The sequence below is a fragment of the Salpingoeca rosetta genome (assembly GCF_000188695.1).
Source record: "Salpingoeca rosetta unplaced genomic scaffold supercont1.11, whole genome shotgun sequence".
NCBI classification, from domain to species: Eukaryota; class Choanoflagellata; order Craspedida; family Salpingoecidae; genus Salpingoeca; species Salpingoeca rosetta.
The window spans coordinates 1066305-1094268 of NW_004754923.1; the positions used below are offsets into that span (position 1 = coordinate 1066305).

Below are 27964 nucleotides of genomic sequence, written 5' to 3' on the forward strand. Positions count from 1 at the left end.
AAACCAAACCGCACCATGCCTGCCCCGAAGATGGCGCGTGCGGCCCTGTTCTGCAGCATCGTGGTCTCCTGCGAGAAGAGTTGCGCTTTTGCATCCACGCTCAGGACATACGGCGCACTGCGGGAGAAGGAGAGGCGCGGAGAGGGGACGGGCCTGAAGAATCGACGAGAAACAGGAGAGGGGGAGAGAAAGGGGGTGGAAAGGTGTGCAAAGGTCATACATATGGGGATGATCCAAAGAAAGGGTGAGTGGGTCCGTGGTGGGGCATCATACACGCACACGAGCGAGTCAAAAACACACCATATGCCACAAGCATGAACACCCAGCACCAATGTAGACAAAACCACAACCCACAGTCCACAACCCACAACCCACGAAGAACGCACCCGAGGTTGGTGTAGACTTGTGTCTGGAGCAGCACGACGACATCAAGCAGGTAGTCCATCTCCTCACTGATGGCCTCGTTGACAAAATCTTCTAGCGGAATGCGCTCCCCAGCGTTCTTGATCGGTTCGTCAACCTTGCGGCTCACAAGCAGGCGCGGGTCAAAGTTGAAGTCAAACATGTCCTCCTGCTCGCGTTCGGAGGTGCGTCGCAGCGCTGCCACACCATCCATGCTCTCATCCGTCTCGTCGCTGCCAACACTGGTTGGCCCGCCGGTATCGCTGCTGTCGTCATCGCCATCACCATCGCCATAACCACCGCTTTGTCCTGCATCCGTGCCCCCAACGCACGCCTCCTCGTCCTCCTCGTCATTATCACCGCCGCCACCACCACCATCGCCGTTGCATTCGCCATCGCCTTCATCGTCGTCATCGTCGCCAGCATGACGGCGACCGCCACGACCATCGCCACGTTGTGATGCCGCGTTGGCCAGCCCCGGCTCACCGTTGTCTGTGTCTGCACTCGTGTCCATGCCATCCCCCGAAGTCGCTGTCGCTGCTTCTGATGCGGCTGTTGCTGATTGCGCCGTGTCAGTACTGCTTGCTGTGCCGGTTGCTGCATGTGTGGATGCCTCTTCGTCCTTGGCCGTGTCCATGTCGTGCCCGCTCTGCTTGTCGCCCTCCACCTGCACATCCTCCACCATCTTCGTTGCGCCCTGCCCTTCGCCCTCATCACCGCCAGCAGGTGTGCTCGCGCCCACCTCCACCTCGCCCGCGCCGGCAAAGTCAACACCCTGGATGATGGTCACGGGCCGCCGGCGCAGGTTTGAGATGAACAGCATGTCAAGCAGCTGCAGGTAGCACTTGGTCGTCCTGTCCTTGTACATTGGGTGGATCACCACGCCGTGGTAGTCGACAGAGGGCTCTGGGATGCTGAGCACATGGATGGCAAGCGCTGCCTCCACCCGCCGCACCATGTCTGCAAACAGCTCGCGTGGCAACATGGCCAGCACGTGTGCAATTGCGTTTGCGCAGGGAGAGAAGACATAGCGCAGCGTCCGCCCCATCGCCACCACAATCTCCGGCTCCTCGCTCATCCCAAGCACCGTCAGAAACAGCAGCTGCATCGTGCGGGCGTGCGTGTTGTGTGCGTTTGTGGGTGTGTGTGGGGGAGGGGGTTGTGGGTGCGTGTTGTGTGCGTATGTGTGTGTATGTGTTGTATGTTTGTGTGTGTGGGTGCGTGTGCGCGCGCAAGTGTGTGTGTGTGTGTGCGCGTGCGTTTGTGTGTTGTGTGCGTTTTTGTGTGGGTGCATGTGAGTGTGCGCGCAAGTGTGTGCATAGGTGCGTTGTAAGGCACATACTTTCATGCAGCATTGGTGCGGGAGTGGCGAGTCGTGTGCAGGCATGTGCGTGCACGTTACAAGACCGCCATCAGGCAAACAGCACCTACGTTGACAATGGCGCGCAGATTGTTTCGCGAGACGCAGTCGTGCGATTGCAGAATCGTCTTTGCCCGTGCCAGCGTAGTCTTCATCGCTGTCTTCATGGCACTCGTGTTCAGCTCCTGACGTGTGTGCGCGTATGAAGTTGTGTGAGTGTATGAGTGAGTGAGTGAGTGTGTGTGTGTGAGTGTGTGTGTGTGAGTGTGTGTGAGTGAGAGTGAGAAAGGTTGTGTGTATGTGTGTGATGCTGTGTGAAAGACAGGCACACGCGCAATGACAACACGCCATGCATGTATGTTGTGGCTGTTTGAGCTCAACAGAGAACATGTTCATTGCACCCGACTCTCATACTGACAACCACATGCACTGTCCCACACATTCCCAAGACCACGTGTGGAGGGTGCCAATCACCTCAGCATGCTGGGCGTAAAAGTCGCCCATTTCCCGCCAGTTCAAGCGCAGCGGCGAGTCTGCTGTCGACGGCTCGAAAAACAGGTGCCCCAGGCTCGCTAATCGCGGTGCAGTGAGGGGATGGTGGGGAAGGATGAGGGGATGAGCATAAGAGGAAGGCATGAGGGGTTTGGGGAATGGGGGTGCGTAATGTGAGGTGGGTGGTACGGGCGGCAGTGGTGTGACGGGTGCGAGCATTGGAAGTGGTGGCGGTTGTGGTGGTGGTGGGGCTTGTATGATGTGACGGTGACGGTGGGTTTCGAACTGCTTGATCGACGTACCGAGGTGAGAGAAGCACTCAACCATGAACTGCTGCAACTCTGGGCCTGCAACAAAACAAACCGGGGGGAGCGGGGTACGTGCATGAGACAGTGTGCAGACGTACATGTACGGTAACACGTATGTATGTGCTGTTGTGTGTGCGTATGTGTACGCTTGTGTGTATGTCTTTGAAAGTGGACCTGCACAGGTGTGGGTGATGGTGCACACGCAAGTGCGACAACGCTCGCGAACACGACAATGCTCGCACGCACGCACACATGTATGCACGCACACATGTATGCACACCTTTGTGTTTGGTGATGTGTTCCAGGCGAACGCCTCGACGGGTGCTCTGCAACTTTTGCAGACCAAAGCTGTCCGGTGGTGTCAAGCGAGTGAGGACAATGACGACAGACCAGCAGAAACAGAAAGCACGTCACAACATGGAGTGTTGTGTACTCAAACAGTGGGGTGTACTCGTCACGAGCAGCCGCACAAAACAAACCGCCTACACTCATACACGCGCGCATGGGTATGCAGGTGCACAGGGAGGCCTGGCTTACCCTTGGACGGCGGCAATTGCTCGACAAGCAACATCCTTGGGGTTAGGCTGCAGCGGGAACCAGAGGGGCCCGTGAGCAAAAGCACACTCAGCATACGTGCACGCAGCGTACACACACACACACACACACACACACACACACACACACACACACACACACACACACACACACACACACACACACACACACACACACACACGCACGCACGCACACACACACACACGCACACACACGCACACACACACACACGCACGCACGCACGCACACACACACACGCACGCACGCTTGTACGTACCTCTTTACCGCTGGCCTTGTCTTGTTCTGAGAGTGCATCATCAGCAAGCCCAAGTTTGTGAGTGGTATGGCGCGAGACAATGCGGGGACACACACGTGCACACATGCACACGCACACATTCACACACGCACACACATTCACACACGCACACACATGCACATGCACATGCACACACGCACACGCACGCACAGCAGCGTACCCTGGTACTGGAGAAAGTACTGGCCCACGTAATGCTTTGTGAGAAGGCGGCAGCTCCTGTTTACCAACACCAGCGCCACAAGCAAGCACAGGCGTGGCCGCCACAACTTGGTCGTGAGGGTACAGCACACGCGACATCAAGGTGCGCCCAGACAAACGCACACGCACACACACATATGCCGCTAGCACAACACACCCACACAAGCAGGCAACGCGTAGGCGAGCAACAACACCTGTCGACACACTTGAGGAAAGTTGAGTAGTCCTCGGGTGGGATGGGTGTCTTCTTGCTCTTCTTCGAGGTGCCTGACCTCCCACGACCACTTGTGGTGGTCGAAGAGCTCCTCCTACCGTCGCTGGTCTCGCCTTGGGTCGCTGCTCTGCTGCCGTTGTGGTTGCTGCTGCTGTTGTGGCTGCTGCCTTCACGGCCGCCACCATCACCCCCGTCCATGTCTGTCTGCTGTGTGTGTGTGTGTGTGTGTGTGTGTGTGTGTCTGCTGTGTGTGTGTGTGTGTATGTGTCGTCGTTGTCCACAAACACAAGCAAGAAGTCAGCAAGAAGGAAAAGGAGAGAGGAAATGCAAACAAAACAATGGTTGCTTTGTGTGTGTGTGTGTGTGTGTGTGTGTGTGTGTGTGTGTGTGTGTGTGTGTGTGTGTGTGTGTGTGTGTCTGTGTGTGTGTGTGTCTGTGTGTGTGTGTCTGTCTGTCTGTTTGTCTCTCGGTCCATGCCGTACTTTGCTCATGAGCCACTCGCTTCACAGCTTCAATCACTCATTCATATGGCAAGCAAGCCCACAAATGCTATGCTATGTTCACACACAAGAAGACCAAACACAACAGCCAAAAAGGACACCCCGCACACACACGAACACGCACGCGATAACACACATGACCACGCACGCATACCAAGCACACAACAACACGCATACACAAAAACACAACAAGACGCATACACAAACACATACACACGCACACTCACAATCACACCGTCACTCCTTGACGCCCTTGCCGTTGCCCTTCCACGGCTCCAAGAGAGTGACCTTGCAGCCAAGGTCCCGCAGCGCCGCCTTTGCGTCCTCATATGTCTCCTTGCGTTCCATGGCAACATTCAGATAGTGCTCGGCACTCTCCGCCAAGATGGCCGCCCGCAGGTCCGGGTTGCGTGCGGCAATGTTGCGCAGCGCCCTAAGGCGTGGCGGTTGTGGTGAACAGATTGGGTGGGGTGAGGGAAAGGTGAGATGCAATGGTGGGAGCGCAGAGAGGGGAGGTGAGGGAGACAGTGAGAGCAGTCAGGGGGTGAGGGAGCGAGGCAGGATGGAGGGAGAGAGAAAGTGAGTGGATGGGTGAGTGAGGGAGTGGTAGACAGGGACACTAGTGGGTGGAGTGGATACTGAGATGCACACATGCGCACACATGCACGCACATGCGCACTCATGCACGCAGCGCATGCACAAAAGCCACGTGCTCCTTGCTCACCTGGCGGCGTTCTTCTGTAGACTTGCGCTGTCTGGGAACATGACCATGGCCTTGACAATGGCGTGTGCGCCACCAGCCTCAATCACCGCCTTGCTATTCTCGACATCGCGGAGGCACACCGCAGCAAGCGCAGCACACCCTTTGTCCTGCACGGCTGTTGTGCGGTGTGGAATAGCATGTGTAAGAGGGAGGGGTGCACAGAAGGAGTGTGAGGATGGAAGATGGAGGGAGAAGCACAATGAAAGGCCACTCAGCAAAAGCACGTTGAAGGTGTCGTTCAACACGTGCATACACACACACTCACACACATGGAGAGCACGCCTGTACACAGCACGTACCGCGCTGTTTGACGTGCCGGGTCATGACTGCGATGATGGCCTCCACACCACCCACTTCGCGAATCTTCGCCTTGACGTCGTCGTTGCCCGCAATCGCACGCAGCACCTGCAGCGCAGACACAGCAACCTGCACGCAACGCACACCCGAAGCATACACGACGCACAAGAATATATGGATGTGAGGGTGTTGCAGTGGCACTGACGCACGTGCACGTGCAGTGCAAAGAGAAATGGTAACACAAAGGAACCCCCAACTCACTCACACACACGCACGCACAAACACACACACACACACACACACTCTCTCTCTCTCTCTCTCTCTCTCTCTCTCTCTCTCGAACAAAAGTACGCGCACGAACTCAAACAAACAAACACACAAAACACACAAATCACCAAACACACAAAACACACACTCTAGAGCTCAACACACACACACACACAGAGATACAAGCACATACACACGCGCACAAACGACCAACCTCGACGCTGTCCTCGTGGGCTGTGAGCGATGGCAGGAGGAGCTTCAACCCGCCCAGGTCCACAATCTCCTGGCAGTATTCATTGCGCACGGCAAGCTTGGCCAACGTCTTGCACAGCTCGGCCGTGGTGGCAGCGTCCTCCGTAAACGCCGCCAGGGTGTTCATGATGCGGGCGAGGGCGCTGTGCTGGTTCACCATCAGCTTTGCGTGCTCGTGGCCCTTGCCAAAGGCAACGCGGATGTCGTCGTCAAAGGTGAGGATGCGCAAGCACCGGGCCGCCTCCCCAACCGCGGCCGGATGCTCCGTGTGCTTCTCCACGCAGTGCAGCAGAAGCTCAATCAGCCCCTCTGCGACAAACGTTTGCCGGTTTGTTTCGTGTTTGGTGCACGCGTGGCGGATGGCTGTGATGCCGTGCTGCTGGATGTGGCCCACGTGCTTGAAAGCCGTCATGTGCTCGCACAGCTGCTTGATGTGCTGGTGGTTGTCGTGGACCTCAGCCACGACGCTGTCCGGGTTGGGTGGTGTGACCAGATCCGGCTGCCCTTCTAGCAGTGCCGCGAGTGTCTGCAGAGCGACGCCCAGGGCGTGTGTGGCCTTGGCCTTGGCGTCCTCACTGTGTGGCGCATCCTCCGCAGCAAGCTGCGCCACGCGCTCAATGACGGCAAGCAGGGTGGTGAACCCGCCCTTGGCCCCCGCCAGCGCACGGTTCTCCTGTTCCGGCAGCAGCTCAAGCAGCTTTGATAGTGGCGCTTCCACTTCGGCTACAGCTGCTGTGACGGCGCTGTCCAGATCCTGCCCCTCGCTGGCTGCATGATCGCCCTGTGTCCATGTTTTCAGCTCTTCCAACAAGCCCACAGCCGGGCTTTCGCCTGCTTCTCCAGCTCCTACGGCTTCCAACGCCAACGCCTTGACAATGTTCGACAAGTCGATCCCTTTACGCGTTGGCAGTGTGCGTTGGTGGCAGCGTGTGTGTGTGTGTGTGTGTGTGTGTGTGTGTGTGTGTGTTTGTGTGTGTGTGTGTGTGTGTGTGTGTGTGTGTTGTTGTTGTTGTTGTTGTGGTGGTGGTGGTGGTTGATGTGTGTGTGTGTGTGTTTGTGTGTGTGTGTGTGTGTGTGTTGTTGTTGTTGTTGTTGTGGTGGTGGTGGTGGTTGATGTGTGTGTGTGTGTGCGTGCGCGTGTGTGTGTGGCATGTGCGTAAGAAAGTGTGCAGAGCACCGTGCAAGCATGGATGAGAAAGCGACGACACATGGAAGTAGCAAAGCGCAATCACCCACACACAGTGCTCTGAGATCTCTTGCATCCACCATGCCGAGCGTGTGCCGTTTGCTGCACCTTGCGCTGTGAATTGTTCCACTGCGTCGTTCACGGCCTCCTCCGGCGACATGTCAAATTCGGTGATGTTCTCCTGGACCACCTCATTGAAGGTGTCCTGCGTGATCTGCTTCTTCACCATGCCTGTCTGCCTACACTGCGAGCCGCTGCGCTGATGGACTGAAGGAGGTTTGTCTGTCTGTCTGTTTGGTTGGTTGATGTGATGTTGGTGGTCGTTGGTTGCTGTGTGTATTTTGGGTGTCGCGGACAACGTTGTCGTGAAAACTACCCGAAAATATGTAAAAGTTTCTACAGTGCCGAAAGCAGGAGAGGAGGGAGAGCTAGAGGAGGGAGAGGAGGGCCTGAGGGCGGTGGTCTGGTGGTGCTGTCTGCTCTAGTGCTCTGTCTGCTGCGGGTTCCCTTCAGCCTCAACAATCTCCCTTGCTCTTCTCCTTCACCCATTCTCAGCTTCTTCTCAACCCTCCTTCCTTCCCAAGTTTCCTTGCTCCTCTCTCAAAGTCTCAAGAAATAGCAAGAAGATCTGTCGGTCGTTCTGTCGTCTCGCTTGTCCGGTCGCAGCTGAGCGATGGTGTGATGATTCGTGTGTGATTTGCTGCAACTTTCGGTGGGTCTTGGAATTGTGGGGTTTATTTGCTCATGGCAGGCAGCCCATTGAAGGAAGGCTTGTTGTGTTTGATTGTTCACCACACACACACACACACACACACACACACACACACACACACACACACACACACATACACACACACACAACGCAACAGGGAATCAAAGCAGCACCCACCCGAAACGGCTGGTGCTCGCCTCTCCGCGCTCTCCACCCACCACCCGACCTTCTACCCCAACTGCAAGTTCACGAGAACAAAATACACGCGACGTACGCAGGCACGATGCAGGCCCACACGCGCGTTCTGCTGGTGCTGGCAGCGCTCTGCGTTGCGCGCGGCTATGCTGCCCAGTTCGCTGTTCAATGGGCACCGTCCGTTGACGATGCCACCTTTGACATCCAAATCTCCATCGGTACGTTTGTTGACCATTTATCCGAGTCGGGGAAGCATTCCCACGACCAAGGTCTCGTGGGGCACCCTTGACGCGTCTCTGCACTGGCACACACACGTACACACACATACACACATACACGTACATACACTCACACACATTCAAACACATGCATAGTCGCACATGTGGACACATTGATGTTCAACCATGCACACAGACACGCGCACACACAGAAATACCTTCACGTGCAAACACACTCACACCCGCACACAAACACCTTCACATTCACACACGTACGTAAACACACACACACGCATATTCACGCAAACATCTCTCCACAGGCGACACTGTTGTCTGGCAAAACATCGGTACGCGCCCGGAGTCTGTGACCGAGGTTCGTGGCACCGACTACGAGGGCATCGACGGGTACCTGCCCCCAGGCGATCGTTTCCGCTACACGTTCAACCGCCCGTCCTACGCACCTGGAGACGTTGTCGTCTTCGTCAGCCAGGCTGACCCCGAGTACATGCGTGGTACTATCACTATTGTCGGCCCAAGGTGCGTGGTGTGAGCGTATTTATGCGAGCGTGCGCGCAGATGTGCCGGTATGTGAACGTGCGTGTGTGGGTGCGTGTGCGTGTGTGGGTGCGGGTGCGTGTGTGGGTGTGTGTGTTGTGTGCTAAACTGCTGTGTTTGTGTGGAGTCCTGGCATTGGCAAGTGAGTAGGCGCCAGCGCCGTCCACCATGTCTGCAGCAGGTTCACCCCTGTACATGTTGAGATGTGCTGAGAAGATACTCATCCACCCGCTTCCCTCCATCTCCTTGCGTTCTGCTTGCCTCGCTGTCCCCTCTTCCTACTCGTTTCCCGACAGCACGACGACCACGACGACCACTACCACCACAACTACCACCACCACAACGACGACCACCACTACCACCACCACAACGACGACCACGACGACCACCACAACTACCACAACTACCACGACGACCACCACAACTACCACGACGACCAGCAGCTCCACGTCTTCATCCAGCGTCTACACCACTGTTGTGCAGAGCACGCCCTCGACCCGGGACGTTGGCATCGTTGTTGGTCCTGCCATCCCATACGCGGTACGAAACAATCATTTCCACGCGCGTGGCAATGTCAGCCAGCCCTTCGTTGCACCGTTCAATCTCAAGCCGTTCCCTCGTGTCGAATTTCAACCCTGCTTCCACTCGCCATGCCATGGAAGGGCATGACACGCTTGGCGTGGTGAAGGTCCTAATGTACCTGCAATCTGCCTTTCTTCAATGCAACAGGAACGCCGCTTCTGCGAGGAGGGCTGGGAGCTGCGCGGTGACAAGTGCCTGCGGTATGAAGCGAGGCGCCAGCCTTCGGCATACCACGCGCAGGTCATGTGCCAGCAGAACGACGCCTACCTGGCCACCATCCAGAGCCTTGACGACTCCATTTGGGTGCGTGATATTGTGCAGGAGAACGAGGACACCTCCTTCCCGTTTATCGGCCTCTTCTACGATCCCCTGACGGACGTGTTTGGCTGGTCCGATGGCGAGGAAGTCTCGTATGAAAACTGGCTTGACTCCACGATCATTGGCCCCGCCACTTGCGTCATCGCCACTGATGGCCTTCGCGGTGGCTCCTGGAAGACTGTCTCCTGCTTCGACCGCCGCCCATACATCTGCGAAAAGCCAGCAGGTGTGTGTGTGTGTGTGTGTGTGTGTGTTGGTGTGTGTGTGCGTGTGTGTGTGTGTGTGTGCTGGTGGGGGCGCGGCTTGATTGTCGTGGCTCTACCTGCGTTGATTTCCAGCCACCTCACGTTATATGTTGTGCACGTGCATGTCCTGTAGCCACCCGCTTCCTGTACGAGCTTGATATCGGCGTCGTGAGCGTGCCGTCGTTTGGTCCGGAGGTTGTCGTGGACATGATGGCAGACCACCCAGATGCGTGCCTGCGCGCATGCGATTCAAACGAGTCCTGCCTCCGCATGGCCATCGAAGTGAGCAGCATGGACGACAGCAAGGTGCAGTGTTTCGGTGACTCCAACGACCAGAGCACTGGCAGCACGCTCGACCTCACCAGCGTCGGCACCGTGTATACCAAGCTCCAGGAGATTGACATACCACCACCCATCATCACGGTCGGTCTTTCAGACGAGAGAATGTGTCCATGCGACGCAATCGCGTTGGTTGAGACTGTGTGTGCGTGCGCGCGTGTGCGTGCGTGCGTGCGAACAAGTGTGTGATTGTGTGCATGTGCATGTGCATGTGCGTGAGTGCGTACTCTGTTCTGGCCTTCAGTCCAGCATCAGCATAAGCTGTCGCTCACTGCCCGCTGCGTTGGCGTGGTGTTGTGCTGTTGTGGTGATAGTACTCTGTGTACGCGGAAGGATCGAATGGTTTTGCAACGGGCCTGCGACCTGTGAACATGTTCGAGTCTGCAGACATCCTCGACATCTTCTATGGCCTCTCTGTGGAGGACTGCCAAGCGGAATGCACGCACGTCCAGAACTGCGTCGGGTACGTGTCGTGATCACGCCCATCCTTGCACCTTGCCACAAGGGCTCGTACGTTTGAACACACGTGTGGGAAGGATGCAGCGACAACAACCCCCTCCCCCATATTCAACGCTGACTCGAACAGCCTTGCAATTCCTTCGATGTCCTCCTCACCCCCTGCACAAGTCTTCACGTACACATGCGCTCACATGCGCTCACACGCGCTCACTTTGCTTGCCACGCACACACATACACACACACTCTCTCATTTCCACGTACTCGCATGTGAACACGCCTGTGCCCCGTTTCCTGAATTGACATTCACCAACCACCCAACACAGCATCTTGAGAAGTCGCAACCCATCGTCCAACTACAAGTGCCGCCTGATGGCGCGGTTTGGCGAGCTCGTCACAACGCAGCTCATGGTCGACACCTACGAAAAGGTCATCAGCGAGCCCATGTAGGAGGAGAAGGGGGAGGAAGCACCCGAACAGCAACCGCGTGACAACGCGTCTTGTGCATGATTCACTTGACTTCCAGCCATTTCTTGTTCCTGTCTCATTGTTGTTTTGAACCAAATATGTACACCACAATGGTCCATGCGTGCACCCTTGAACTGATTCCCTCAGTGTATCGGCTTGTGAGGTCTGCATTGTTTCGTGTAGTGTAGTGTTGCATTGGGTTGCGTGTCGTGAGATTGTGTGAATGTGTGCACGTGTGTGACAGTTTGATTCAAATGAGTTGGTTCCGTGGCAGTGGCAGTGGCAGTGCGTGTTCGTTTGTTCCCATCTACCCACGATGAGTTTCCGGCCATGTCTTGCGTGCACCTTCGTGTCTGTGTGTCGGGGTTTCCTACACACTCATACGCGCGCGCGCGCTGTCTACAAGAACGCTGCACAGTTGGCAGTGGTCTGTTTTCATCGGTTTTGCTTGGTGCACTGCCCACTGGCACAGGTCGTACCATGTCTATTGGTCGCCTCATCTTTGTTGCATGTGTTTGGAAAAGAAAGCCCGCCATAATTTGTACATGCAACGCAAGCAGTGCAGCAGAAGGGCGACACGTGAACGTGCTCGTTGTATTGTATTGTATTTGTGACAGGGAGAGGAGGGGAGGGAACACAGATGGGCAAACATGCACGCGCGTGGGATGGATCACGACACATAACGAGGGCAAAGGAAGAACGAACACAAACGTGGTGTATAGATGTGAATGCATGTGTGCGCACGATCGCAAACAGCTGCTGCAACACACATGCACGCGCGTGGGATGGATCACGGGACATAACGAGGGCAAGGGAAGAACGAACACAAACGTGGTGTATAGATGTGGATGTATGTGCGCACGATCGCAAACAGCTGCTGCAAAAACTGTGACATCAATGAGCCAGGCAAAAGGGCCACTCGATAAAACCAATCAATACACGGCCCGGCCACCGGAGAGATCGAAGCAGAACCCCGTGTTGAACGATGCCTCCTTGCTCACGATAAATGCAACCGTTGCTGCCACTTCCTGAAGCAGGCCGCATCGCTTCATGGGTATCTTGTCCGTCATGTACTTGATCTGCTCCGGCTTCATTCCGGCAACCATGGCTGGCGGCGCGGGGGAGCGAGTGATTGATTGGTAGCGGCACGGCGTGTGAGGCGTGGGTGCAGGGCGACAGACATTCACACACACACACACATAGACGTAGACGTAGACGTAGACAAAGACACACGGACACAGACACAGACAGACAGACAGAAAGACAGACAGACAGACAGACACAGACACAAAGGCACACAAAGGCACACGAACACACAGGCACACAAAGGCACACGAACACACAGGCTCAACCTGTTCTGATGACGGCTGGGGCCAGCGCGTTGACGGTGATGTTGGTTTCTGCATATTCCTTGCCGACAGCCTTGGCCAGCCCAATCACCCCTGCTTTACTTGTCGAGTAGGCACACATGCCCTGGAGCAGCAGCGAACGACAGCGGACCAGGCAAGGTTTGAGGGCACTGAAACGAAAGGTGGAACGGAGACATGGGGGGGGAGGTCGAGCAGAGATGCAACAGCACAGACACGCAGACGCACACAGACACACACGCACGTACACAGACGCAAGCACGCACACACTCATACATACACATCACAGATGCTGGTGCTACGTACGGCGTTGCCATCTTTGCCGGCGATTGAGGCGATGAGCAAGATGCGTCCGTAGTCGTGCTTTGACATGAGCGGCAGGCAGTGTTTGGTCATGTTGAAGCTGCCTCTGAGGTTGACGGCAAGGACGCGATCAAACGCATCCCCTTCCACGTCCTCGATCTTGACACCGTGGGGCCCTGTAGCACATATTTGCATGTGCATGTGTGTGTGTGTGTGTGCGTGTGCATGTGTGTGTGTGAAAACACGTCTGTAGAGATCATGTGGCAAGAAAACGACACATACAAGACACATGCACACACGTAGCTGTAAGCGCACAAACGTGCAAGCTCACTTGGCACACACGTCGCTGTAAGCGCACAAACGTGCAAGCTCACTGGTACACACAATTTACACACACCATGCACACACAATTTACACACACCATGCACACACAATTTACACACACCATGCACAATGCACACAAAAATACACACCATGCACACAAAAGCACACACAGACACACACAGGCAGCCACACACGCCTTGCACGTACCAACGATGCCTGCGCAGTTGATCATGATGTCGAGACGACCGTGTGCAGCCTCTACCGCTGCAAGCGCTGCCTTGACGCTCTCTTCACAGGCCACATCCACCTTGTGACAGCTCACATGCTTGATGTCATGCTGGGATGCCAGAGCATCTGCCGTCTCCTGCATGGCGTCATCCTTGACATCGAAGATGCAAATGGTGGCGCCCTCCTTTCCCAACCGCTCACACACCGCTCTCCCAATCCCACTCGCCCCACCAGTCACCACAGCCACCTGCCCACTGAACCGCTGCGCCATCGTGGGAGCTGCTTGCTGGCTTGTTTTTGTTTTTGTTGGCTTGCAGAAAATCGTGTCAAGATATAGCAAACACGTTCTTCCACACCCACGTGGCGATTTTTCTTTCATGCCCCTTCTTTCGCGTCTTGTGCTTCTTCGCTCGCCTCGCGTCCCTTGCCTTCTTGTTCGCGACTTTTTTCATGTGGTTGGTTGTGGGTGTCGAGCCAAACAAACACTCCGCCTTCTTCGTATCTGTTCGCTTGCTTGGGTCTTGTGTCTTCCAAGCAAGCAAGCAAGCCATCGCACCGTTCTTGCGTGTGCTTCCTTTGCCTTGTTTCCTCCCTCCCTCCCTCCCTCTCTCTCTCTCTCTCTCTTTGTGCTGCTTGCTGAAGTGGCAGCGCCTTCCGACCACCAGGTTGCTGTCTTTGTGTGTGGAAGTCAGAATCACACCGCACACACACAAGACACACGACACACGATTGTAACGTCACACAACATCATCGCGGTCGGTCACTTACGGTGCACCACAAGCAAGCAATCCCGGCTCTTTTATTTGGTTGGTTTTGCGGGGTTGCACCATCGCACAAGGGCGGCAGCAACACTTGCTTTTGGCGGCTGACTTTTGGCTTTTGTTCTGGTTTGAGCCGCCGACCTACCTCAGTCACAACCACGTCCACGAAAAGCCACCTTCCGCGGGTGTGGTGCTACCTCTGACGTGAAGCATCGTTTCTTACCTCCACCCGTCTCAAGTGGAGCCACAACTCAAGGCACCCCAAGCCTTATTGACACACCCGTGTGTTCCCGATCCGCTTCTAGTTCCCACCTTGTTTCTGAGTGGTACACCACGCTCTTCTCAACGCGTGTTTGTTTTGAGGGGCCCCCTCAGCGAACTTGACTCAGCACCATCATCATGAGCTCCGAGAGCGCCAACAGTAAGTCCATGTGCACACACTTTGCGTGTGCTTGATGGTTGCGTGCGTCATGCGTGTGCGTGATGGTTGTGTGTGCGTGCCTCTGTATGCATCGCGTGTGCATCCGTATTTGCATGCCCTAGTGTGCTTGTCACCCCTGCATCGCGTGCGCTCACGCAGATGGCATTCAACTCGATTCCGTTGTCTGATTGTGGCGCACCCATACAGGCTCTCGGACGACGTTCGGCGACGTGTGGTTTATTGGTAGCGCACACGTCAGCCATCACAGGCGCAGCGAAGATGTTGTCGGAGCCATGCGCGGCCTGACTCAGCTCAACTCTCCACAGTACGTTCCATGCCGTTCTTGCTGCTGCCATATTGCCATCATGTGGTGTCTGTGCGTGCGTGTGTGCGTTTGTGTGGTGCGTTGTGGGGCATGTGTGTGTATGTGCTGCGTTGTGCCACGTGTGTGTGTGTGTTCTCATGTTGTTGTGTCGAGCCAATGAACGTGGTGATGAAAAGCACTCGTATCATCCTGAGCTCACGTGTGGTTGGCGTTGCTCCAACCCGCAACAGATACGTCGCTGACGCAGACGCCGTCCAAGTGACCTTTGCCATCACTCCTACACATGTCAAGTGCTTCACAACGAACAACAAGGTATGTTGCCGCTTGGTTTGTTTTCCCGCCAGCCTGCCGTGGTCGTCGTCTACATGGAATGTACACATGTGAAGGTTGGCGTGTGTGTCGATGTGTCGACTTGAATCCTTCTATCACCACTCAAGCCACATTTCACTTGCTGTGCTTTATTTAGGAGGAGCGCCTGTCTTCGCCGCTCCAACAAATATCCTACTCCTGCTGCGGTCCCGTGACAACAGAATTGAGGTGCGTTCACACCTCAAGTAGCAGCTGTGCTCTTTCGTTATCATATGGTGTTTGTGTTTTTGTGTTTGTGTGGTGTATGTGTTTGTGGTGTTTGTGTGTGTGTGTGTGTGGTGTTTGTGTGTGTGTGTGTGTTTCAGATTCGTCGATTGCATGGATCGTGGCCACGCATGATACACTCACTTTCACGCTCACACACGCTCACACGCTCCCTCACACACACACACACACACACACACACACCCTCACACTCACACCCTCACACTCACATACTGCAGGCAGTACTTTGCGTACGTATGTACCAACTTCATCGGGGATATGCCGCTTGGGTTTATCTGCCACGTGTTTCGGGCGCAAGACAAGGAGGCCGCCGAAGCGGTGGTGACAGCCCTGGGCGAGGTGTTCCGCGCAGCGCGGGAAGGCAGCAGCACGGACACCACCAGCGTGAGCGGGCGCTCCCTGCAGAGCGGTGACTCTGTGATATCGCAGACAAGCGAATCGCTGGCGTCGCGATCATCGCGGCTCAGCGGGCCCGCATCCGCCTCCATGGGCAGCGCACACGACAGCTGCGTCACCCAGTCCCCACCTGAGGAGAGCAAGAGCCTCATGTCGGCCGCTTCCGGCTCCAAGTCACTCGGTGGCGACACGGCCACACCACACAGCCACCTGGCACAGCCGCGACTGCAACAATTACAGCACCAGCAGCAGCAGCACCACCACCACCACCACCAACAACAACAACAACAAAATGACCATACACACCGCCACCACGAGTCGCAGGCGCAGCACAAGCGACAGCGTCACCTCCATGGGCCGTCTCAGTCGCCTGCGCAGGTGCAACGGCTCCGTGGCAAGGGCCACCGGCGCACGCGCAGCGAAGGCGCCAATTGGACCATCACCAGGACATCGAGTGCCGCCAACGTGACCGCTTCGGGACAGCCGACATCGCTGCAGGTGCTGGAGCAGCGCGCCGCGCGTATCCACGCCCGCCTCCGCGCCCTGTCCATGCTCAAGGAGCACAAGGACGAGGAGGGCCAGAAGCACGCGCGGTCCTTCACGGGCGACGCCATTGTTACGTGGCTCGTCTCCCAGAAGGAGGTGGAAACGCGCGCCGAGGCGGTCCAGTTTATGCAGACGCTTTTGAGCAACGGCGTGATTGATGCCGTGGGCGCCAACCCGCTGACCCAGTTTCGCGACGGCAACCGCCTCTATGCGTTTGCTGTCGACGTGAAGCGCGCGAACCGGCGACGCCGCCAGCAGCAGCTGCAGGAGCTTGGCCTGTCCTCGAGCGGGCGCGGTGGCGCTGGCGGACGACAGCGCACGCGCGTTGCATCGTGGCACGCGGCCGAGCTCTCTGGCAGCATCGAGTCGCTCGTGGAGCGCAACCGCAACGAGAACATGCCCTCGGACGAGCTCAGCCTGCACGTGGACACGAAGAACCCGCTGCTGAACAAGGCGCTTGTGAGCATCCGCACCAATGACGGTGACGCCCTGGCAGAGGTGCTGCCCGAGATTGAGAAGAGCGCATCTGTGGAAGCAGAGGACGACGACGGCGCCGCAACTGGCGCAGCAACCCCTGTTGAGGCAGATGGCTCTGCCTCTACCACGTCGACGACGACGCCCACGCCCACGCCCATGCCCACGCCCACGCACGGCGATGACCGTCCAAGTGCCGATGCTGGTGGCGGGGACCGCCCGATTTCCATCCCGCGCGAGCAAGTGCTGTCGCAGCTGCTTTATTTATCCCTGTCGGCAGAGGCGAGCCAGTGCACGGAGCACTTGCTGCATGTGCGATGCGTGGATGTGAACGCGCCACTGAACCAGGAGGGCGACACGGCCCTGCACCGTGCCGCCGCCTGCAACAACAAGGCGGTGGTGATGCAGCTGCTGGACAACGGCGCGGACGTCAACGCCACGAACGACAGCGGATGCACGCCGCTCTTCTTTGCCGCGCAAAAGGCAGAGAACCACGAGTGCAGCATCTTGCTGGTGGAGAACGGCGCCTGCGTGCGAGCGGTCAACGCAGACGGCAAGCGCCCGATTGACCTGCAGCCGGCGCTGGCAGAGGCGCAGCGCTGCCTGTGCCAGTCCATTGGCGATAACCTCGCTGGCGGCAACGACGAGCTGGGCTCCCTGCGCACGCTGGCGCGGCTGTCCATCAACCCGGAGACGCACGCGCTCCTGTGTGACGAGCTGAAGAAGGAGAAGGTGTTTGACGCCCTGCAAGCACTGTGTCAGCGCAACGCAGACGCGTCTGCCCTGGTCGAGGCGTACGTCCACAACTCGACTGCGCTCACGGGCCGCGGCCTGCTGGACGAGGACATCCTGCAGACGGTGCTCACGCTGATCCACGTCGGGGGCGAGGTGCAGCAGACGTGCCTGCACTCGCTCCTCACGGGCCTGCACGCGTTTCCAGACCAGGACGTGGACTTTCTCGTCTCCCTGGCCAAGCTCGACTTCTTGCCGCTCTTCACCATGGTGTGCGATGCGGAGGCCAACAAGCAGGTGCGAACGGACCTGAGCGCGCTGCTTGTGCTGCTGACGCGCCTGCCCAAGGCTCGTCGGCGGCTCTGCGCAGATCACAGCAATCTTCAGCGCCTCGTCTCAGCCGTGCAACGCGAATTCGCCATCATGCAGGCAGAAGAGGAGGAGGAAGAGGCAAACGGCCAAGGGCGCGGGATGATGGGCGCGGAAGCTGTTGGCAATGACGTGTTCACGTCTGCTGCTGCCGCTGCTGCTGCCACGGACATGCATTCGCCTGGCTTGGTCGGCATCACTGGCCGCCTGCATGGTGCGGATGGGGATGGCCAGTCCTCGCTCCCAGCCCCCGTGCCGAGCGTTGGCAATGGTGATACACGCAGCAATAAGAGCAACAACAACAGCAACAGCAGCACCAAGGACAAGGGTGGTGCCGTGGGCGAGGAGAGCTCAGAGGAGGACATTCAAGACGACGAGTTTGTGCACGGGTTCACGGAAGAAGACATTTTGCGCGCGGAGGCGCTTGAGGCCGAAGAAGCAGAGGCTATTCGCCGCGGTGACAGCGGTCGACGTGGCGGCGATAGCGATGATGGCGACGATAGCGACGATGGTGACGATGTGGCAAGCGATGGTATTGTGTGTTCTCGGCGCACGAGCATGGCCACGACGGTGCTGACGGGCCTGCCCTCGCTCACGGCGGGCCTCTTATCCAACCTCGTCAGCATGCTCTCCAACCTTTGCCATGACCTGGATAGCCACAAGGTGCTGGAGCAAATGGGTGTTTCTGACCTGTTGGGCAAACTCTTTGCGCAGCCCCACGCGGCCATCCACAACGAAGCTGTCCTCTCCCTCGTCATCCTCGGCCATCAAGGTGCTTTGATTCGGCCCATGACTCCACGTGATTGTGTGTGTGTGTGTGTGTGTGTGTGTGTGTGTGTGTGTGTGTGAATGCCACGGCGAAGGGCCTCGGCTATTTTTTTTTTGTGTTATCTTGGTATCGTGACGCACTTCCTTTCGTCCACGGTACTTTCTCATCTCACTCACTGTGCTGTGGCATGAACAGACGCTGGCGATGTGGAATTGCTAGCGCCTCTCCCAAACCCCGGCCCTCTTGTGCTCAACACAGATGAAATGATCATTGGTGAGCCCCAGCATGCGTAATTGCTCTTTCTCTTCTCGCACAATGTTCTTCTTCTTCTTTTTTTTTTTTTTTTTGGCTCTCTCCGCTGCTCTCCGCTGCTCTCCGCTGCCTTCTCGCCTGTGCTTCTCCTCATCCTCATAATCGTCGTCGTCGTCATGGAACCGCACGCTTCCTTCTCAGACCATGCTGCTTTCCTTCTCGTCACCTTTACACTCACCCCCACTTTCACTCACCCACCACCGACCGCCACCACGGCTGCATTCACCGATCAACCGCTACAACTTCCCTTCTGTTCGCCTTCGTGTGCGTTGCAGATGCGACATCTGGGCGTGGCTTGGCCGAAGATGATGGAGCTGGCGACTCGCCCATCGACGTGCGTTCACGTGCAGACACTGGCGCGACTACAACCACGGCCACCCTTTCGTCCACCCGCGGCTCGTTTGCTGCCCCAGCACCATCCGCCACAGTCGTGGGCGGTGCGGCACTGGGCGTGGCAGATGCCGAGGGCTTGTGGCACAAGCTGCGTGCGGGCAATCTGCTGACGTGTCTGTCGCTGCTGCTGCACCACAACATGCCGACCATTGCCACGATGGCCACGCTGCTGATTGTCCACCAGCACCACGAACCGCTCGTTGTGTTTCGCCTGCTGGCACACGAGTTCCGGCGCCGCGGCGCCATGTCTGCGGATGTGTTTACGACGCATGACGAAGTGGCAGTCACGCCGTCGCACGCGCGCACACTGCGGTTGCTGCGAGCGTGGCTGTTTGCGGTGCAGCCGCTGATGCATGAGCGCTCGGCCATGCAGGCGGAGGTCAAGGCATTTTTGGAGCACATGCGCCTGCTGGGCCCCGCGTACGAGGCGGAGGCGGCGTGCTTGCAGCAGGTCCTGCGCATGGCGGAGAGCAGCGACCCAAACCCGTTTGGAAACGGCCCGCGCGCGCTGACGGAAACGCGCCACCAGTCGTCGTACGCCCAGGCTGCGCACAACCGGCTGTACGACAACGCCCGCCAGCGTGTGCTCTCCGGGAGCATCCCGATTCCAAAAGACATTGCTGCGACCTTGGCTGCGGTGCAGCTGGTGGTTGAGGAGTCAATTCGCCGCAAGCTTCTGCCGCACCAGCGATTGCCGCCAGACGTCACGCCGGCGTTCAAGGTCAAGTCGATCATGCCGCCCGCCTTTGCGCGCGGGCGCGACGTGCCTGCCCTGATCAAGGCCGAGTTCCAGAACATGTGCCGGCAGAGCGAGCGCGACGCCAAGCACACGTACGTCCACCTGTACAACCTCTCTGTTGCGCACGACTGCGTGTACTTCAACGTGAAGCAGCCGACCGACTCGAAGCGCCGCATCCCGCGCATCCTGGGCATCTCACCGCAGTACGTGTTTGTGATTGACGCCAAGACGAAGCGCGTGTTGCACACGCACGAGATTGTGTCGCTGCGCCGGTGGGAGCGGACGCGGGACCGCTCCGGCTGGTCCATGTTTGGCGCCAAGCAGGCATGCCTCATCTTCTTCTTCAGCAGCACGGAGCTTGTGGTCTACGCCGACGACGCACTCGTGGAGGAGGTGAGCGAAACGCTCATGGAGAAGATCCAATCGCACCCGTGCCTGCAGCAGCTGAGGGATTCGGATCACCAGGTCCTGTTTCCCACGACCATCACCAACCCCGGCTCGAAGAAGCGAGGCGCGCACCCGCCCCGCCCCTTGATGATTACGCCCTCGCGGTCCAAGCCGGCGGCAGGCCTTGCCCAGTCGGCACCGGCGTCCGGCGTGCGCACTCGCGCGGGCACCAGCACAGGGGCCAGCAGGGCGCAGGCCGCGGCGGTGGCGGCAACAGCATCGACGCGGGCGTCAATGGCGTCTGCGATGACGGCTGCAGACGAAGGCGGCGACAAGCTGGGCGCGCTCGGCGGGGCTGCTGCCAACCGCAACCAGAACGTGCATGCTGGCATGCGGCTGCGGTCACAGCGAAGCGGCACGTGGACGCAGGGAACATCCACAGCGGCGGGCGTGGGCGGGCGGTCGTCTGTGTCCACAAGGCCGGCGGCGTCGTCGTCGTCATCGGCGGCATCTGCGTCGACAGCCGCCATGTCTCCGGGTGCAACGGCAGCGGCGGCGCTGCGGGGCCGAGGCGGCAGCGGGCGCTCGCACGACGAAATGTCTGACGATGCCAGCGATCTGGATCTAGACATGTTCACGCCAGCCGACGAAGTCGCTGCGAAGAAGAAGCGTGAGCAGGACGCGCCAAAGCCAGGCGAACCACAGCCACAGGCACAGCCACAGGCACAACACCGCCAACAACGACAGCACCAGCACGAAGATGCTTCACAACAGCAACAGCAACAACAAGGAAAGGGCCAAGAGCCGACCATGGGTGCGCAGCGGCGGAGCACTGCGCTGTCGCAATCACCGCAGCACGCCCAGTTCCGTGGGCGGGCGCACTCCCACTCCATCTCGCCACTGCACAAACAACTTCACGGTGGCAGCCGTGCTGGGCATGGTCCGGCTGGCAGCGGGTCACCGCTTCGCTCGCCGCTGTCGCAGCAACTGACGTCGCTGCTGTCATCACCTGCGGCCACGGGAGACAAGTCGTTCAGCAGCCTGCACAGCGGCAGTGAACGTGGCGTGTCGTCGCCAGAGACCAGCGTGCCAACGACGCCGCGGCCAGGGACGCCCATGTACACGGTGCGCAACACGCCAACAGGCTCTCGCGCCCACACGCCGACGCAGTCACGGCAGCAGTCCATGCCCACGTCGCCGCAGCTGGTGCGTCGCGCGGCAGCTCCTCCTGCGTTTTCACTATCCGTGTCACCACAGATGGCTAGCTCCCCTGGCACACTGGCGGCGGTTGCCCCTATGCACACGCTGTCCCCGTCCCGTCGGGCCGGCATTGCCGGCACCGGCACCGGGGGCGGTGCTGTTCCTCATCCGCAGCAGCCACGCCGCTCAACGCTGGGCGGGCCCATCAGCAGACCTACGCGCCAAGGCAAAGACGCCTCGCCCATGGCCACACAGATGGAAGGGGTGAGCGCAACACAGCCGCGGCAACAGCAGCACCAGTCGCAGCGCCAGCAGCGGCCACGGCGTCACAGCGATGCCGCGGCGTTTGTGCGGTCGCGCCGACGCCTCAACTTGGAGGATGACAGCACGACGGCTGCTTCTGTTCCTGGCGCAGGTGTGGATTCAAAGCCGCGGCGCTCATCGTCACTCGTGGAGGAGGACGAGGGCGATGTGGATGACGCACGCACCGGCAGCGCAGGGCAGTCGAAGACGCGGTCAGCCGGGCGAGGCCGCCGGAACAGCAGCAGCGATAAAGGCAGAAACAGCAGCAGCGGCGGTAGCAAGAGCGGCGGGGGCTTCAGGATGAGTTTGCGGCGCGCACGGAGCAAGAGCGTGAGCAGCGGCTCGAGTTGTAGCAAGAGTGACACCCGCGCGTCGTCGTCGTCGTCGTCCTCACGTGGCGGGGCGGGCAGTGCAGCTTCACACAAGACGTCTGATGAAAACCACCAGCGTCGTCGTCGTGGCATTGCTCCGGGTAGTGGCAGTGCAGCTCTCGACCGCAACAGCGGCAGCAACAACGACAATGCCAATGCCTCGGATGGCAACAGGGCCAGCGCCTCTGATGAGCGCGGGCGGAAGGACCAGCGCCAGCGTCAGCGCGGTGGCGACCAGCAGCCGCAGCCGCGTCACAGTGGCAGCAACAAGAAGAGCGGTGGTGCTCTCACGCGCGTGTCTGCGTCTGCTTGTGTTTTGTTTCCGACAAGCACGCGGGGCAGCGCCACTGCGACGACAGCCAGCGGAGGCACAGCCACGCTGGAGGTTGAGCTTCGTGGAAACATGGAGCTGTTGTGCGTGAATGAGCCTGCGGCGGTGCTCGCTGCCATGAACGTGGGCGGCAATAGCGGTCGCAGCAACGGTGGGGTTGGTGGTGGCCGCCCGAATCCGAACAACCAGCCCGTGCGGCGCGATCGCGTTGCATCGACGTCGCAGCCGCGCTCCAACATCTGCGGCTGTCCTGGTACGCCCATGCTGCCGCCAACGTTTGATGTGCAGCGCATCACGGTGCGGGCGCTGTTGGAGTGCCCCGTGGAGCTTGCGCGGCAGATGACGCTGATTGAGCACGACCTGTTTAAGGACGTGACCGTGGCGGAGTGCTTCCGCCGCATGGTGACGCCCGCGTCGCCGACGGCATCGTCGTCGCTGCCGTCGCTGCCGGGCCAGCACGCGGACGCGGTGGTGCGGTGCATTGTGCGCTTCAACCAGGTGACGTCGTGGGTGGCGACCATCATTTTGGACGAGGAGGCGCTTGAGCAGCGCTGCTATGTGATTGAGCAGCTGCTGCACGTGGCCCACCACTGCCACAAGCTGCGCAACTTCAACGGGGTAATGGCCATCATCTCTGCGCTTGGCACGGCGGCCGTGCGCCGGCTGAGCGACACGTGGGACGCACTGTCGGCCAAGGCGCTTGAGCTCCACGTGCGCCTGTCGACGGTGATGGCTGCGGAGAACAACTTCCGCAACTACCGCGCGCTGCTGCGGGAAACGGCTGCGCCGTGCGTGCCGTACTTTGGCATGTACCTCCGCGACCTGACGTTCCTGCACCAGGGCAACCAGGACTTTGCGCGGCGTGGCATGCTGAACGTGACCAAGATGCGGCTGCTTGGGTCGCTGCTGACGGAGATGGCGGCGTACCAGGCGGGCACGTACAAGCTCTTGCTTGTGCCGGAGATTCACACGTTCCTGCTGCATGTGCAAGGGAAGAGCGAGGACGAGCTGTTTCGCCAGTCGCAGCAGCTGCAACCGCCGACGCTTCGCAAGCTGCAGCGGTCTGCCTCTCGTCAGCGTCCGCCATCTGCTGGCCGCAAGCAGAGCCTGTCCCGCAAGCTCTCCAGCCACAACCTCTCCTTTATGCGCGGCGCGTTCAAGTGACACGGCGTGTTTGTCATGTGTTTTGTGTAGTGTGTTGGGTAAGTGTATTATTTGAGAAGAGTGTTGAAGTGAGTGTAAGTGAGTATGGGGGTGAGTACCAGAGTGAGTGAAAGTGAGTCGAGTGGGTGTATGTGTTGCTTTCACTGACCCTGTGCTTGTAAGTGGCGCGCGATTGTTTTGAATGTAATTTAACATAACAATTTGTTGGTTGGCGTTGGATGTCTATCGTGTTTATGCTGACCCCCCGATAGTGAACGCCTCACTCTACATGCCTCTTGAGGTTCAATTACATTATTTTATTGAATTGACGTGGTGAATGACAATTAAACGTGACATGCTTCCGAAATAACATGAAAGCAACGAGAAAGCAGTGAGAAGGGGCAAGGGACGGAGCAAAGAGATGTGGACTTCCAAGGGATGAGAAGACACAGACTCACGTGCAGAAACAAGCAAGGGTGTGGCAGACACACAAGCAGGCAGGCAGAGAGACAGAGATGGTCACACAGATGGAGAGACAGACACACAGACACAGGCACACAGACACAGACACAGACACACAGACACACAGACACACACGCACACACACGCACACGCACACACACGCACACACACGCACATGCACATGCACACACACATACGCTCAGCCGATCCATTCAACCCCAACATGTGGTGGGACGTGTGGCTGTACGTCGTTGCGAAGGAAGGCAGGCAAGGTGATGAAGCGCAAAGTGGTGTGCTGTGGGATGGACAGCAACAGCTCCTTACAGGCTGACGCGGAGAAGCGGTTGCCAGCAAGTGTCAGCTCCTGCAAGCAGCGTGTTCGCTGCAGTGCATGCTGCAAGTAACGGAGGCTGGCATCTGTCAGGCCGCAGTTGTGGAGGGCCAGGTTGTGCAACTTGCAGGACGCTTGCTCAGCCAGGTCGAAGAGCACCTTTGCAACTGAATCGCCGAGGGAGGGCATGTCCTCCAGGCTGAGGTCACGGATCTGTAGTCGCTGGACCAAGTTTCCCAAGGCCGCTGCGCATGAGGATGTAAGGCGGTTGTCTCGAAGGGAGAGGTAGTGCAGCTCTCCAACTTCACTGGTTCTTGACAACCAGGCCTCCACGGCGATGAGCCCGTGGTCTGTAATGTCGTTGCACGGCAAAGACAGATGGTTCACTCCAGTCTTTCCCAATCCGCGCACCAGTGTCTCAAACCCTGTTTTTCGTGCGTGTGTGTGCGTGTGAGTATATGTGTGTGTGTGTGCGTGTGTGTATGTGTGTGTGAGTATGTGTGTGTGTGTGCGTGTGTGTGTGAGTATGTGTGTGTGTGTGCGTGTGTGTGCGTGCGTGAGCAAGGGTGAGTGCGTGTGTGCGCGCAAACATGAAGCATAGTGGAACACAATGACAAGGCTCAAATGCAAGTGCACGCGTCACGTGTGTACCAGCGTCACGCAAGCTGCAGTGGTGCATCCAGAGGTTGTGAACGTTTTGTCGATCAACCAAATGCTGGCACAGCCAGGCCACAATCGGTGGTGACATGGCTTCATGCCTGCATGTGTGAGTGTGTAATGCCGTACGGGGCGTAGCATGCGCGAGTGTGAGACGAGGAAGTCAGGGAGCAACACTCAAGGATCAGAGTTGTGAGGGCAGAGTTGTTGGGTTGGTGAACAAACACGAGTGGAATGACAGCAGGAAAAGGCACACTCACATTGAATGCATACACGAGACGCAGACGCGCCTACGCCTATGTTTGCGGACACACACGGTTGCACGCACACTTGACTCACCTCAGGTCCGCCTCGCCGTCGGATGCCTGAGCAGCGTCCAGCGCGCGTCGCAGGCGCACAAGCTGTCCTCCCAGATTTGCGCTCATGTGTTTGTCGCAAAATTCAAAATGCAAGCAACAAGGGAAGCAAAGCGAGCAGCGAAGTGGATGTGAGTGTGTGAAGCACAAGAGCACGAGCATCATCCTCATCAATCATCACACGCGAAAACCAACACGCGGCAAGTGGCAAGCGCCAAGCCTTCCAGTCTTCCCTTTCTTTCCCTCCCTTCCGTCCTTCACTCCTACCACCACACTCTCTTCCCCGTCCGCTGTCCTCGATTTGCTTGGTTGCTGGTCGGCAGAAGGGTGTTGTTATGTTGTTGTTATTGTTGTTACGTTTGAACGAGGGAACGAACGAACGAACGAATGGCGTTTGGGATTGATACCCGCCAAAGACAAAGACAAAGACACATGGAGCGAGTTGACAAAGCAGCGATCGACGCTTTCCGCAACGGAAAAACTGGAAAGAGAAGACACACATACGTGGGAAGAGAAACAAGCTAACAGCAAGCACTCACTGAGCAGATGAACATTTCACCACGCGCAAACATACAAACATAATCCCCTCGACAAACACAAAGGAGGAATAAGGGAGGAAGCGCGTGGCTGATGGACACAGTTGGTGGTGCAAGTAACGCGTGAAAATGGGGAACAAAAGCAAACGTAGAAATACATGCACACCCCCACCCCAGAGGGTTCAAGTAACAACAGCATGACGTGTGTTGGTGACAGGCAGGGGCAAGCATCATGGCCTTCCAAGCAAGGTAAAGAACAATGCGGGTGATGGGCATGCATGCAGACTTGGGTTCATGCAATCCACCCTCCCCCCGCCCAAAAAGAACATCGTACGTGTCCACAAGCACGGTAACAGACAGACTTAGGATAAGCTCACCACTGAGATGAACCAGAGGGTGCGAAAGCGGTGCGGGACAAGAAGAAAGCTAACAACGAAGGCGACGCTTAAAAAGGGAGTACGCAAGAGCAGAAAAGGGTGCGCAAGCACACCACGCTCAAGACATTACAGTTCAGCAGCAGCAGCAGTATTTAGGCAGACACTCAAAGATGCACACATCGAAAGGAATGAACAAGATGTAGAAAAAAGGGAGAGAGACAACAACACCCAAAAGGGAGCAGGGGAAATGCAAGAGAATCAGAGGGTAGAAAATAGAACCGAGGAAGGAAGCGAGGGAGGGAATGGAGAACAAACAACACTGTGTGGCAAGCAGCAAGCGAAGCACAACGGCTCTGCGGGGTTGCGTGCCTGCGTGCACGCAGCAAGCTGTAACTTCACCACACAGACAAAAGTGGTGCTGCGAGCCCGGAGAGGGCATCGATGGCAAAGGAAAGGAGGAAAGAAGGAGGAAAGAAGGATAAAAGCGGTCAAACAGTTTGTATGTTTCCCCAAAGAACAGAGAGGCACATCAGTGGTGGCGCAGAGGATGCGCAACACCATACGACGGAGCGACGGAGAGGGGCATGAACGTGGGGAGTAGCAACTCCCAAGTGGAAGGCGCAAAACAAGCACCCACCCCCCTATTTCGCCTCACAGAAAAATGGACATTGTGCTTTGCACAGGTTCTCTGCACACGGGACACTCGGTAATCTGCTCTGCACACGAGGCGCAGAGACAGGCGTGGCGGCAGGGCATGGAGCACACCGACACTTTGTTCTCCAAGCACACCTGAATGTAGAAAAGAAAAACGTAGAGAAAAAAGGGAACGAGGTGAGCCAGTTGTGTGCGTATGTATATATGCGTGTGTGTGTGTACATGTGAACCTAACCCAGGGCCTGGGCGATCAACAGCCCAAAGACATGTGTGTGCGGGCAAGCAAGCGATGAGGTGTGGTGCGTAGGGAGGGAAAACGACGCACCTTGCAGTTGATGACCATGGCCTTGCCGTCTGCGTATGCCGAGCGCTTCTCTGCGGTGACAATGGCATCCTGGATGTCGCGGACGGCGGCATGGTGCATCGACTGGAGGCGGCGCAGCTCGGCAGTGGACATGGATGACAGCTGCTGCGAACCCTGTACAGACGTGCGGTGTGACCAGCGAGCGAGTTGGCCGTGGGGGGGGGAGGGAAAAGGGGAATGAGATGGTCAGGGGACGAAAGAAAGAGGGAAACCGCAGTGAACACACACACACACACACACA

The 27964-nt window shown here is 57.8% G+C and overlaps 7 protein-coding genes across 7 annotated transcripts in view; 2 read left to right on the forward strand and 5 right to left on the reverse strand.

The window, feature by feature from the left end:
• The window catches only part of PTSG_04941 (ubiquitin protein ligase E3A), a 7689-nt gene extending 3612 nt beyond the window's left edge, over positions 1-4077 (reverse strand). Inside the window, exons 1-10 of the mRNA XM_004994199.1 lie at positions 3838-4077; positions 3594-3649; positions 3395-3420; positions 3100-3146; positions 2843-2910; positions 2557-2601; positions 2237-2334; positions 1834-1947; positions 387-1504; positions 15-153 (exon numbers count right to left, since the gene is read on the reverse strand). Coding sequence (XP_004994256.1) covers positions 15-153; positions 387-1504; positions 1834-1947; positions 2237-2334; positions 2557-2601; positions 2843-2910; positions 3100-3146; positions 3395-3420; positions 3594-3649; positions 3838-4043 — 1917 coding nt within the window. The 5' untranslated portion in view covers positions 4044-4077. The remainder of the gene's footprint in view (positions 1-14; positions 154-386; positions 1505-1833; positions 1948-2236; positions 2335-2556; positions 2602-2842; positions 2911-3099; positions 3147-3394; positions 3421-3593; positions 3650-3837) is intronic.
• Positions 4078-4352: 275 nt separating this feature from the next.
• PTSG_04942 (uncharacterized protein) lies at positions 4353-7783 on the reverse strand. The gene is made up of 5 exons (XM_004994200.1): positions 7219-7783; positions 5887-6818; positions 5408-5534; positions 5070-5223; positions 4353-4778 (listed from the first exon to the last, which is right to left on the reverse strand). The coding sequence occupies exons 1-5, from the start codon at positions 7337-7339 to the stop codon at positions 4583-4585; spliced, it is 1530 nt and encodes a 509-aa protein (XP_004994257.1). The 5' UTR covers positions 7340-7783; the 3' UTR covers positions 4353-4582.
• A 147-nt stretch (positions 7784-7930) lies between these two features.
• PTSG_04943 (uncharacterized protein) lies at positions 7931-11733 on the forward strand. The gene is made up of 7 exons (XM_004994201.1): positions 7931-8235; positions 8556-8772; positions 9087-9330; positions 9520-9916; positions 10069-10358; positions 10589-10737; positions 11057-11733. Exons 1-7 carry the CDS (start codon positions 8106-8108, stop codon positions 11178-11180), a joined length of 1551 nt encoding a protein of 516 aa, XP_004994258.1. The 5' UTR covers positions 7931-8105; the 3' UTR covers positions 11181-11733.
• A 397-nt stretch (positions 11734-12130) lies between these two features.
• PTSG_04944 (oxidoreductase) lies at positions 12131-13691 on the reverse strand (the record flags this gene model as incomplete). The annotated part of the gene is made up of 4 exons (XM_004994202.1): positions 12131-12306; positions 12551-12671; positions 12872-13044; positions 13400-13691. The coding sequence occupies 4 exons, from the start codon at positions 13689-13691 to the stop codon at positions 12131-12133; spliced, it is 762 nt and encodes a 253-aa protein (XP_004994259.1).
• A 183-nt stretch (positions 13692-13874) lies between these two features.
• PTSG_04945 (serine/threonine protein kinase) lies at positions 13875-24352 on the forward strand. The gene is made up of 7 exons (XM_004994203.1): positions 13875-14602; positions 14810-14927; positions 15158-15239; positions 15394-15464; positions 15740-18810; positions 19003-19080; positions 19395-24352. The coding sequence occupies exons 1-7, from the start codon at positions 14581-14583 to the stop codon at positions 24005-24007; spliced, it is 8055 nt and encodes a 2684-aa protein (XP_004994260.1). The 5' UTR covers positions 13875-14580; the 3' UTR covers positions 24008-24352.
• PTSG_04946 (uncharacterized protein) lies at positions 24316-25920 on the reverse strand. Its single transcript, XM_004994204.1, has 3 exons — positions 25776-25920; positions 25431-25537; positions 24316-25204 (listed from the first exon to the last, which is right to left on the reverse strand). Exons 1-3 carry the CDS (start codon positions 25859-25861, stop codon positions 24648-24650), a joined length of 750 nt encoding a protein of 249 aa, XP_004994261.1. The 5' UTR covers positions 25862-25920; the 3' UTR covers positions 24316-24647.
• A 211-nt stretch (positions 25921-26131) lies between these two features.
• PTSG_04947 (uncharacterized protein) overlaps positions 26132-27964 on the reverse strand; it is a 6235-nt gene continuing 4402 nt past the window's right edge. The window contains exons 7-8 of the mRNA XM_004994205.1: positions 27685-27837; positions 26132-27494 (exon numbers count right to left, since the gene is read on the reverse strand). Coding sequence (XP_004994262.1) covers positions 27357-27494; positions 27685-27837 — 291 coding nt within the window. The 3' untranslated portion in view covers positions 26132-27356. The remainder of the gene's footprint in view (positions 27495-27684; positions 27838-27964) is intronic.